General features: G+C 46.3%; 1 protein-coding gene across 1 annotated transcript in view; it reads right to left on the bottom strand.

Annotated features, from left to right (window-relative positions):
• ltbp1 (latent transforming growth factor beta binding protein 1) overlaps positions 1 to 12,500 on the bottom strand; it is a 186,798-nt gene that overhangs the window by 110,515 nt on the left and 63,783 nt on the right. The window contains exon 5 of the mRNA XM_083650710.1: positions 7,044 to 7,214. Coding sequence (XP_083506836.1) covers positions 7,044 to 7,214 — 171 coding nt within the window. The remainder of the gene's footprint in view (positions 1 to 7,043; positions 7,215 to 12,500) is intronic.

Here is a 12,500-nt window from a genome sequence, read left to right as displayed (position 1 = left end):
GTTGGGGCATGATTGACAGGTTGCCTGTTCAGTCAGTGACCGTTCAGCTCGCCAATAATAGCAGGCAGCACTGCTGCTCTTTCTGGGGAGGGGAACTGGGGGAAACAGCGTGATCCTCCCACGCGCTATGTACTGCTGGTGAAACTCCTCACTGTCAGGTGAAAAGAAGTGGCTGGCGACTGCACATACAGTATATCGAAGGAAGCATGTGCTAGTCCAGATTAGCAGAAAGGGCGGAGCAACGACAGAGACAGGGGGGAATTTGGTCACCTGACCTAGAATTGAATTTAACGACCAAAACAAAACAAAAGAAATGGCAAAACTATCCTATTTTGCACCAAATAAATAGCTACTGATAAGAAAGAGGACACCGGGAAGTTCAAGGTGAGAGTGAACATGCATGTGGGTCATACAACACAATGTGACCTACAACAGAATAAAATGGAACCCACAGCAATGCCGGTGCCATTCATATTTGCTGAAACTTCATACCTCATGGCATTTGCCTTATTTCATTTTCGCTATGACGTTCCAACTCTGCCTCGACAAAACTTGATTTGATGTAGAGAATATGTCGTGCAGACATATATACACAATTAGAAGGACCTGAGTGATCAAAAGGAATTCACAGTCCAAAAGGTGCACGATGAAGTTCAAGAGAATAATATAAAGTAAATGAATAGAGTCAAATGTTCTGGTAAAGAGAAGCAGTTATGATACGTACTTGAATGCTGGGTAGGTGGACGGACGCAGGGCGTGTTTTGCCCACAATACCGCGACTGACCTGCAGATCAGTCACCAACCCCAGAACAACACCATGCTTTTCTTACGGGCTCGAGACATCTAGTGTGAACTGGCCAACACAGAGTCGCTGTGGGGCAAGTTGAAACACATCCACCTCTTCCTTCCATCTTATCATAGAGCAACACTCCTCCCTCCTCAACGCCTCTCTCTCATCAGGTCGCTATGATAAATAAGACCAATGTGATTTATTCTGTCTCGCTTCTTTCGTGGAGCTGGATCTGGACTGCAAATAAACGTTTGGCTTCCAGGTTCCTGGGCTCAGGTCTAACACTCCATCACACAGACAGGAAGACAAGAGGAAGGGGGGAAAGGCTAAGGGGGAGGCGAGGGGAGTAGAGAGTAGAGAGGCTTGCGTGCCGGGACAGGTTTAGGCGAATATCCATTTCAGCACCTCACACACCTTCAGTCTCAGGCTGATGATGACATCTTTTCTTTGAGTGTGAAAATATCAACAGAAGGTTTAAAGTAATAACCTGCCACGATGTCATATCCGTTTGACTATGTCTGACTGATACCACACAATAGTGATTCAACCTGGAGCCCGTTCACGAGAGCTTTTACTGTACATTTGCTGTTCTAAAGGGAGCGTACCTATGTTCCCCGGGTCCTATATTCCCCGGGTCCTATGTTCCCCGTTTTTGTGGGACCGGGGAACATAGAACCCTTCCTAACCTCCCCCAGACCCTAACCCAAAACCTAACCTCTCCCACCCCTCACGCCTAAACCTAAGGTCGGCATTGCGGGTGGTCGGCATAGCGGATAGACACCCCAAATGTTACGGAGAGTGTTAAAAACGGGGAACATAGGACCCGGGGAACATAGGACCCGCGGAACATAGGGATGACCCCGTTCTAAACACCCGGTGTCTCAAGTCAAGTCCACTTTATTTGTGTAGCCCTCACAAGCATGTCTCAGAGGACTTTACAGAGAATGGATTCTAGCTCAATCTGGCTAAGCACAATCACTAAACAGAATTCAACAACTTGTATAATAAATCATATAAAAAAAACAAGCATACAAGAGAAGAGAGAGCAGAGGAAGGGAGAAGGGAGAGGAGAGAGAGTTGAAGAAAAGATCAGATAGAGACTGAGAGGAGAGAGAACAGAACAACAGACACTAACTACTCTAACCTTAACCAGATAGCTAGCAACTAAAGAACCTCATTACTATAATAAGGTGGCTGGGTGTTCTGCTTGGCGCAGCGCAGAGTTACTACAAGCGAGCACGTGAATATTTGAAATGAATGCATGAAGCACGCAATATTTCTAGTCTAGCTAATCTAGAGACTAACCTGCCCTGGCCCCTGTCCTACTGTAATCTCATCTAACCTTAACCTGAGCTAACTACAGATGTACCTAGCAACACAAGAATCTAGCCTGCCCTATCCTAACTCTAATCCAGTCTAACTTTAACCTGAACTACCTAGCAACACAAGAATCTAGCTAATCTACAGCCTAAGATGCACTAACTGGCCTCCCTCAGCCTTAACCCTTCATGCCTGATCCCGGTCCCCCTGTGGGCCTGGGGAAAAGCATGGCCGACCCGTGTGGCTGCACACCTTGATCTATTCGCCATGCAGGTCCTGGCATGCCAGGGTCCCCTAGAATAGATGCACGCAAAAGAAAAGTTTTGTGGTAAAAGGGAAGAACCTGATTGGGGCAGATGCAAATAGAGATGAAAAGATCAGATCTGGGTGTTCAGAACAAGAATCCTTCTGGGCTTGACAGGGTTAAAACTGAGACGTGTGCTCGGTGTAGCTCCAGCTGTATTGATGTGTAGCCTAGTGCTGCTGACTCAGACAGGAATGAATCTTATTTTGCTCTTCCCACGTGTCTGCCTGTGTCAGAGCTACAGACACGTGTCTGCCTGTGTCAGAGCTACAGACACCCATCTGCTCCTTATAAGGAGCGAGGCAGGTTAAGACTCCACAGTGTGCCAGGGTCTGTGCAACACATTAAAGAACACCCAGCTAATGTGCTCCATTATCGAGCGGTCGTCTCATGATATCCTCATATTGAGGTCTCAGCGTATGCACTCAAACCAGAGGCGCTTTTTTCCCCCTCCTCCCTCGATTTACTCCCCGACAAATCAAACCGTTGCTCTTCAGGCTTCGAATTTTTCTCCTTCGTACTGAAATGCCAGACAACCCGTGTCGATTTCTGAAGCAGACTCGAATGCGGATTGAGACACAGGTCAAAGTTAATTACTGTTACGACAATGAAAATGTCGACATTTTCCAGGCGTAGCCGAGGGCTTCGCTTAACGTTGGCTCTCTCGCTCGCTTGGCTGCTGTTTGACGTGCATCGTTCGAGTTCGATGCCTCGTGCGTGCAAGGTCACGTGACCGTGGCGCTTTCTCGAGGCAGGTGGCGCGTGAAACAAGGACGCACAGGTGGCGGCAGACACACATGGCACAACGGAATGTGGCCCTTTTAACTAATGTTAAAGGAACACTCTGCCCATTTTCAACCAGCTTTGTATCATTAGAACATCAGGAGCCGAGTGCACCAGCTGGGCGTACGTCTAGGTGTAACGCTACGTCCGACGTAGAACTCAAAGTTACGACCAACTCAAGTTTATGACGAGTGCACCATGTAGTCTTAAGCCCTGTATGCGCTGCGCCTGGGTGTAACTTTTACGTCTGGTATGGAGCAGGCGTAAAAGTTACACCCAATGCGTACCCATACTGACTGGCAGCTGTCTCATCTTGATCTGCGCTGTCGGGACTGACAGCTCTGTGCTGTCAGTGCTGTTCAGTCCTGTGATGCGGGGGAATCTTCTCCAAAAATATCGATCGATATGTGCTGTAAATGGACGTTTTGTGCGCAGGACCTCCGCTCGTCGGCGGGTTTTTAAAAGCCGATGCGTCGGAAGATCTTCCCATTTCTTCCTGACTTCTCAACTGCCCGCAGTGCGCAGTGCGCCATCACATTCATTACTGATTGCACTTGTGATTCTGTTTTTGTGTTGGCGCTGTTAAATTGAGCTGTGAGAACGTTTCTACGCTTTGAATACAACTCTATAAGTCTGAGCTGAGTTGGAGCTGTCTGTCAGCTGTCTCGTGCTCGTCTGAGAGAAGTGTGTTGCTTGGCAACAAGCACGTATCCACGTGGACGCGCACGTCCGCAGCCTAAAGACCGGGCGCAGCTACGACCATGGTAAGTCAGGCTTGGTGCACTCGGTGTAAATTCAAATCACAATGTCGGGCGTAGCTAAGACCGGCGTAACAGTTAAGACCTACTTTTTTACGCACAGCTGGTGCACTCGGCTCCAGTATATCAGAAAACTGTAAACTGTTTTGAAGTCTGTCATTTAATTTGACAGTTATCGAGTGTTAAAGTGTGGACCAGTGACATCACTGGTCCACACTAAAGGTGCGTTCACACCGAGATATTTATTTTTCGCTCTGTCGCTCAAGTCAACCCTTTGGAATCGCTCTGTCGCTCTGTTTAAATCGCTCATCAACAGGCACACGAAATGACGGACATGTGGGGGATATAACGTTACGCAATGTCATGATATTTGTCCACTACGAGCCACCGTCATTGTTTACAAGCTAAAGCCTATCAGCGTGCTCCTAATGCGAGCTCCATACCGGTAGTGCAGACTTCACTTCATGTCAGCTGTCAGCCTGTCAATGAGCTGTCAATGTGGTTTGTTGCCACACAATAAACCAGCGGTTTGTTCGAAGCCAGTGTGATCCTTGACTCGCTCTCACACGGCAGCCAATCAGCGTTGAGCGGCGAGCGACTGATGCCAGCGTATTTTCGCTCGAGTTGGGATATTTCATCTCGAGCGACGAGCGTATTTTCTCCCTATCGCTCTGTCTCTGCCGCTCGGACGCCCAGCGATTTTTCTCCCAGGCGAATATACGCTCAATCGCTCGTTTGCATTGACTTTGTATGTAAACTCGACGCCAGCGAAAAACTTTAATAGGTCGGTGTGAACGCACCTTAACTCAAATGAATAACTCATTAACTCAAATCCAACTCTCAATAACTGTCAAACTAGATGAATGATGAATAGTTTGACAGTTATTGAGAGTTGATTTGAGTTAATGAGTTATTAATCTGAGTTAGTGTGGACCAGTGATGTCACTGGTCCACACTTTAACACTCAATAACTGTCAAATTAAATGACAGACTTCAAAATTGTTTACAGTTTTCTGATATACTACTGATGTTCTAATGATACAAAGCTGGTTGAAAATGGGCAGAGTGTTCCTTTAAGTTAAAAAAAAATAGCAAAACAACTTCAATTTCTATTCTTGCACAAAATATATGAATTCAAGCACCCATGTCTATTTACATCTATTTTCAAAAACTTTCAAGGCCTTGATATTTTTTTCTGAAATTTACAAACTTTCAAGGATTTGAAGGACCCGTGGAAACCCTAACAGATATAAGGGCAGTTTAGAGTCCAGCGATTTATGGTCGTTGCGACCGACCCTGATCACATTCCATCATTGGTGATAACACTTGATAACAAGTGTTTATACTTCCAGCGACGGGCGATATGCCAGCGTTGTGATGAACGTTGCGACCATCGTCAAGACTTCATCTGGATTCAACTTTGACCCCATCGTTGGCTCCGTTGTCATGACAACCACAATTTGTTTCTCTCCTACCGCAATTTCTGAAAGCCACTAGTTAGCTAGCTACTGTAGTTGAATTAACAATGGCAGAAGATCACATATTTGTTGAAAACTGAATAAACACAATGACACGGTTCCCGTGCCTTTGGGCTAACGACCGGGCAGATGATAAAGATGCTGTTAAAAAGGCAAATGCCTGGAAAGTGGACATTCTCAACACAGATGGTACGTAACATACAGCATAACCATACAGCATGTTAGCATGCAGATAGACAGTTTTGTAATGTTGCAATCAAAACGGTAACGTGACTGACTTGACTGGCAGCTTGTCCGTCTGTCCGTCCGTGTTGGCATTAATCCATGTGAAAATATAACACATCGTGCTCTGCGCCTCTGCGATGCGTTCTCCTATCACCTGGGTGTTTATACATATTTTACGAGCGACAGCGTCCAAAATCAGCATCGAGCGATTCTGGAAAGGTCGTCACGTTCAGCAATGCCCGTCGGGCTATGATAAATCGCTGGACTCTAAACTGCCCTATACACAGACACGCCCATAGGCTAGCCAGGAGAGAGAGCGTAGATATTCCATTCTTCCCAGCCTTCAATGATGTACCATGTGTGCCACCTGCCTCGAGAAAGGTACTAACACAATCGACAACCATTCATTTCCTATTGAGCTGAGCGACCAGGAGAGTGACCCGATGCGTGAACGCTCAACAAACTTGTCGGCCAAGAAAAGAAATGCACTTTTCACAGTCACTTGGCCATCGACCAGATTCCCGCGCAATCAGAGTTCTGCCGATTCCAAGTTCTGGCTGCATCCATCAGTAAGCTCTCAAGTTATTTTATAGATTTTTTTTTCTCTTTCTCTTTGAAGAATGTTACTTAGCTAGCTAGCTAGTAACATTATGACAGTGGTTTATTGTGGCATTGTTGGTGGCTGTGCCTGGCGGGTGGCGGATGCAGGCATCGGTATCTTTTGGGGCATGGAGATTTCCCCAGGGCTCCAAACATTTGAACTGTTGCATGGCAGTGTACGTGTACTTGTTTATTTTGCAAGTGTGTTTCTTATTAATTCTTTTCACTTATTAGTTGCATTTGCAAGAACAATTTGTTTTTCTCTGGGCTTTCATCTGTGGCTTGGCATACGCCTTTAATCTTATCTGTTTTTAGTTGTAGGCTATTTCTTTTCATTTTCCAGATGTATCCATTTATCTCCTGTATTACCTTGTATTCCTTATTTGTTTTTACTTTTTAGCTACGACCACCAGCTCTAGTTATAGCTCACTCTGTCGATTGGTCAGTTGGCCCACAAAAAAAGAAATTTGCATATCTGGTCGCAGCTATTGCGAATTCACACTTGTTTATGATGCAACCATTTTAGTTATTTGATTGATTTGATTTGACTTTATTTATTTGATTTTGTACTTTTACGTCATTGTCAGAATGTCGTAGCTGCAGGCCACAACATAGAGGCAAACGGAGCATCTCACGCGGCCAACCGTCGGTCAGAACAGAGAATGCAGTTGCACCACGCGGTGTGAACAAGCAGGTCCAGATCCTGCATCCAGTAGAAGGTGAGACAAGATGAAGAAGTGAGATATAAGCAAAGGAGAGGAGAGCCGCTAACTAAGATCACTCACCTACTCTGAAGTTGGGTGCCGTCAGGGTGTCTGTCGCGTGGCCATTCTCGCTGATGATGGTGGTGGTGTTGCCCAGCTCACAGTTGTTGTGGCATCTGCCTCCCATGCAGGTGACCTTGCAGATAGTGGGTGTGAAGACCACCTTGATCCTCCCTGTATGGTTGCCCATTGCTATTCGAATCACAGTGCAAACCAAGAGGAGGGGGAGGGAGAGCAGACAGAGTTTAGTTAGTCTTAGATCCATTGGTAAACCAGAAATCACTTTGAAGTTCGAGCTTGTCACAGAGAAACCGCTGAGGCTCCAGTCAAAACGATGCCAAAAAAAAAGGTGCCGCTATGTAATTTTCGTCTTTGCAAATGTTGTGATGTGCCTCCTCCTCCTCCCTGTACTCGTATACTTCCAGTCTCTATCTGTTTCTCCTTCACTCCCACTGCTCCGAAACCCAGTGGCGTCTCTGAAACATGAGCAGGGACAGAGGGGGGAAAGAGAGAGGGAGAGAACTCAGCAAACAAAACTCTGGGATGAACTCCAGTTCTTCATCAAACGTCTCGAAGAGGTGGGTGCATTGGCATATCACTACGCCACGCTTTAATCCAAGATGAACAAACAGCGGGCATGGCAGCTCCAGCCTCTGCTGCCTGCTTTCTCCTTCTTCTTCTTCTTCTTCTTCTTCTTCTTCTTCGTCTGGTTTTCCCTCTCACTTTGTGCCTCCCATCTTTTTTCCTCCACTCTTAACTTCCACCAAACTATCCTCAGGGACTTTGGCACCTAAAGCAAAGAATACAGCGCTCCAGGAATCCTTTGCTGTGTGTCAACAACACCGAGATCAGGATGAAGTCACAGCTGCCCCTAGAAGCACTGTGAGAGAAAAGCTTACCCTATCTACCCATCTGCCCGCTCTTCTTCCCCTCCCTCCCTCCCCACCAAACCCAGCCCTCAGTACATGACAGACAGACAGACAGACAGACAGACAGAGACAGACAGACAGAGACAGACAGACAGAGACAGACAGACAGACAGACAGACAGAGACAGACAGACAGACAGACAGACAGACAGACAGAGACAGACAGACAGACAGACAGACAGACAGACAGACAGACAGACAGACAGACAGACAGACAGACAGAGACAGACAGACAGACAGACAGACAGACAGACAGACAGACAGACAGAGACAGACAGACAGACAGACAGACAGACAGAGACAGACAGACAGACAGACAGACAGACAGACAGACAGACAGACAGACAGACAGACAGAGACAGTCGTAGGAATACGAAAAGAGTGTAAACCACAAACTCTCCCAGGGCTCCTGCATCCCATCTCAAACTGCTCTAAACTCTTCCTACCTACAACATCAATTATTTTTCAACCTCTCCTGGGATTTGCTTTCCCCCTCTCATTCCCCTCCATCTCCTGCTCAAAATTGTCAACTTCTGCTGGATCTTTCAATGTCCTCTCCCTCCCTCTGCTACTCCCTCCCTCTACTACTCCCCCCCTCTACTACTCCCTCCCGGTGGTTCTTGGCATGCCCACTGTCAGGGTCCAAGCCTACCCCCAAAAACCCCAGTCTCCAGTGTTCCAACGCTTTGTCTGCGGCCGTCAGCTGTTCACAGCAGACAGAGTGGAGACGCACCGAGCTAAAGTCGAGCAGCGAGAGGGATGTTTTCTGAACCTGAGAGGCAGGAAAACTACCGCATTAGAAGCTCCGGGCTGCCTAAATATTTGCTATAAGGTGCAAAAAGATGAAGATTAAAGGGGGACGTAATATGATGTAGTGGTTAAAAAGCCAAAAGCCAATAGACAGTTGGTTTTAAAAATGATGCCAGGATTATATATAGACATGCAGGATTTCGAAAACAAGTTTAAACATGGTTTGCTCAATTGGCTTTGGAGGGAAGACCATTTCCAAAGAGAAATAAACAGGGAAAGAGTCTGGCAGCGGAACTCTTGACGGGGAAAGCGAAGGGTCTTGCTTCTTTTACAACCTCCATTTTTAAGGTCCTGTAGACCAGGGGTTCTCAAACATTTTCATGTCAAGGACCTTTGATGAGGTTTTGTACGGGTTGCTGTTCAGAATCAGAATCAGAATCAGAACGTTGACGTTGACGTAGTATTGAATTGTATCGCTGTCTTCTCTACACTGTTTGTGGGTAGACACTAGTGGTGAGAGTGAAAGCGATGATCAGAACATTCTTGATTGTATTGATTTGTATTCGAATGAATACAAAAATATTCCTCAATTTGCTGGGGACCCCCTGGAACCACATCGATGACCCCATTTTTTTGAAAGACTAGACATAATAAGCTAGACTCCCGCTTGTGAGTCTTGGTAGAGGTCCATCCATTTCTGGATCAACTGCTTCTCGCCTGCTGACAACTTCTGCATTCTTTCACCTCAGCGAAAATGTCTCACACTGGGGCTTAAGGTGTGGGCTATAGTGGGACAACACAGCGTCCAGGCGCTTTTCAAACTCTCCACGCCAGCAGCCAACCCAATGTCACTTTTTAGACATGTCTGTCTTATGACAGTTTCTGTCTCTCACCTCATTTCAATCTGACCTGAAAAATCAGTTATTTCTCTCTGGGGGGAAAGACATAAGTTTTCCCTCGACCTTCAGGTGTTTTGCAGCCTTGATGAGTTTTTGCACTGACTCCCTAAGTCTTCCCAAATCAGATCCCAATATATATTAAAAAAAATAATAATAATAAAAAAAAAACGTCTTTTAGGCCTAGCATTGGGAGTATTAACCCATTGATACCTGATGCAGCATTTGTGTGTGTATCCCTTTAAGGCTTAAGGTCTTAAAGGGATACACAATAAGTGTGTGTATCCCTTTAAGACTTAAGGTCTTAAAGGGATACACGCACAAATGAGGGATATACACGCAAACCCATGGCGGCATACAAACAGTATGTGCAACAGGGGTGAAAAGCACGTTGAAAAATGTCTCAACTTCAAAGCAGATGGAGATGTGGAGAGGAATGTATTGTTTTCAGACGGCTCCTCCCCCGGCACCATGTTCCACATAACCTTGAACTACTTTGACATGGATCTGAGCAGCAACTCCCTCGCCACAACAGTGATAAAAACACGCCTGGACCCTCAAAAGGACTCCCTTCTGCCTCCATCCTCACTCCGTTGCCTCCATAAGTGTGCCAGATCATTCGGTTGTGTCGAGCATATGGAGAAGGGAGTCAGGAGAGAAACTCAGACACAACACAGACATCAATCAACTTGGAGGAGGAAAACTTTAGAGAGAGACGATATAGCCGGTCATGGAAGGACGACTGAGATTCATCCAGGCTGGAAGGAAGGAAGGGAGAGGAGGATGGATGACAGCAGACGTATAGAAGACAGGAAGATCATTTCTTTCTCTCTGGAGGCTTCCAGTGGACTGCCTGAGGTCCATGTGATCCCGGCAAAGCAGTAAATGTACAGAGGCAACAGAAGCCATGACAAGTCTCAGTACAGCAACCGAGCTCCTGATTCTCTAAGATTGCATGCCATTTTTGAAATTAAGAGAGCAAAATTTGTGCGCAATTTAGCTGATTATTTTCCCTGCACAGGTAAATGACCCACCTCACTAATTGTAAGCACAACATGCAAGTTTCAGCTTTAAAACCAATCCAAGGCTGGCACCCTGATTGATGCACCTAAAGCCCCTTTATAATTGGAGCATTCTCTGATCCGATCCGAGTTTCTGGAAAACCCTCTCCCTCCCTTCCTTACTAGCCTGACTCCCTGGCAATGTTTGTGTCTAGCAAAAATAAAGCCCAATGTCCACCAGATGCTGTACGGCTCCGGTACGGCTGCCGGAACAGACTCGCGGTCATGTGCTCCAATGTCCACTCCGTTCTCTTTCCGCATTTGGTCTATTTTTGCCGGAACCGCTTGCGTCTTGCAACGTGGATGCACCAGTCTGTTCCGTCAGCCGTACTGGAGCTGTACCAAGCCAATGTCTGGTGGACAATTAGCCCCATTTGGTACTCGTTCAGCTAGGCTTCATAGCTAGGCTAGCATAATATGCTAATGCGCTAGCTAGCGCATTAGCATAGCTAGCAGAACGAGTGCCAAACAGGGCTAGTGGACAATGGGCTTATAACAGCCAATGCTATATGGCATACTTTCGATTCATTGCATTCTTAGTGATTAGCATGGCATTCTGGTCGTTTTGATGATATACCGTAGTATGCGATGATCATCTTTGTGCAATTTTGGGTGTGAATCTGGGCCTGGGAGTCCCAACTTTTGCCTGGGGGTGTTTAGTCAGTGTGGGAGAGCTGAGGGCCAGCCCGATTTACGAGTGCAAACATGTCTGCTACTCACACCGAGCAGAGCGCCAACTTCATGCTGGGCTAAAACCAATAGTGACATCCTCGGTCATTTAGACTTTAGGCCCGACGTGCTATAGAGAGGCAAAGTGACCGCCTACTTCCTGCTTCAGCACTGTACCAGAGATTTTTATCCGCCATTTATTTTCCCATAGACATTTCGTCAAATGCTTATAAAAATTGTTTTACTTGGTCAAACCAAATGGTTTAGCTATATTTCAAATCGGGAGAGACCATAGAACATTTCACTCAGACCAAAACTTTTAAAAAAAACATCGAAAAAATATTTTCTTTAAAGGAGAATTTCGTTTTTTTTTTACCTGGAGCCCTCTCCTCACATTAATTATTATCTGACGACTCACCCAGTGTTCTCCGCAGCGTTTTTGTCGGTCTTAGGTGTTGTTTTGAGATCAATAGTGTGCAAGCCAGTGCTAGAATGGAGCTCCGTGAGGGCCACGTGGCAGCGTGCTTTTCATCCATGTAAATAGACAGTTTTATTCCCGTTTTCGACCCATATCGTCATAATCTGATCCCTAAAGAACCATCAGACTGCTATTCTCCCCCGGGCTCCCCCTCCATTCTCCATTCTCCATTCCCCCTCTATTCTCCCCGGATCCCATTTCCTCCTGTCGGGTCAGTGAGACCAACTCTCGTCAAGTCCCGCGAGACTTTCCTGCCGCTGGCCTGTGGACTGACTTGACGAGAGTTGGTCTCACTGACCCGACAGGTGGAAATGGGATGCCTGTAACTACCGCTGAAAACAGCCCGGGGGAGAATTAGCAGTCTGATGGTTCTTTAGGGATCAGATTATGACGATATGGGTCGAAAATGGGAATAAAACTGTCTATTTACATGGATGAAAATCACGCTGCCACGTGGCCCCCACGGAGCTCCGTTCTAGGACTGGCTTGCACACTATTGATCTCAAAACAACGCCTAAGACGGACAAAAACGCTGCGGAGAACACTGGGTGAGTCGTCAGATAATTAATGTGAGGAGAGGGCTCCAGGTTAAAAAAAACCGAAATTCTCCTTTAAACCCAATTTTTTTTAACGTTTTGGTCCGAGTGAAATGTTATGCGATCTCTCCTGTTTTTAAATATATCTGAACCGTTTGGT

Source organism: Poromitra crassiceps, assembly GCF_964638095.1.
Source record: "Poromitra crassiceps genome assembly, chromosome: 14".
NCBI lineage: Eukaryota > Metazoa > Chordata > Actinopteri > Beryciformes > Melamphaidae > Poromitra > Poromitra crassiceps.
Note: the sequence above shows the minus strand (reverse complement) of the source record. Positions and strands in the feature narration are given on the sequence as shown.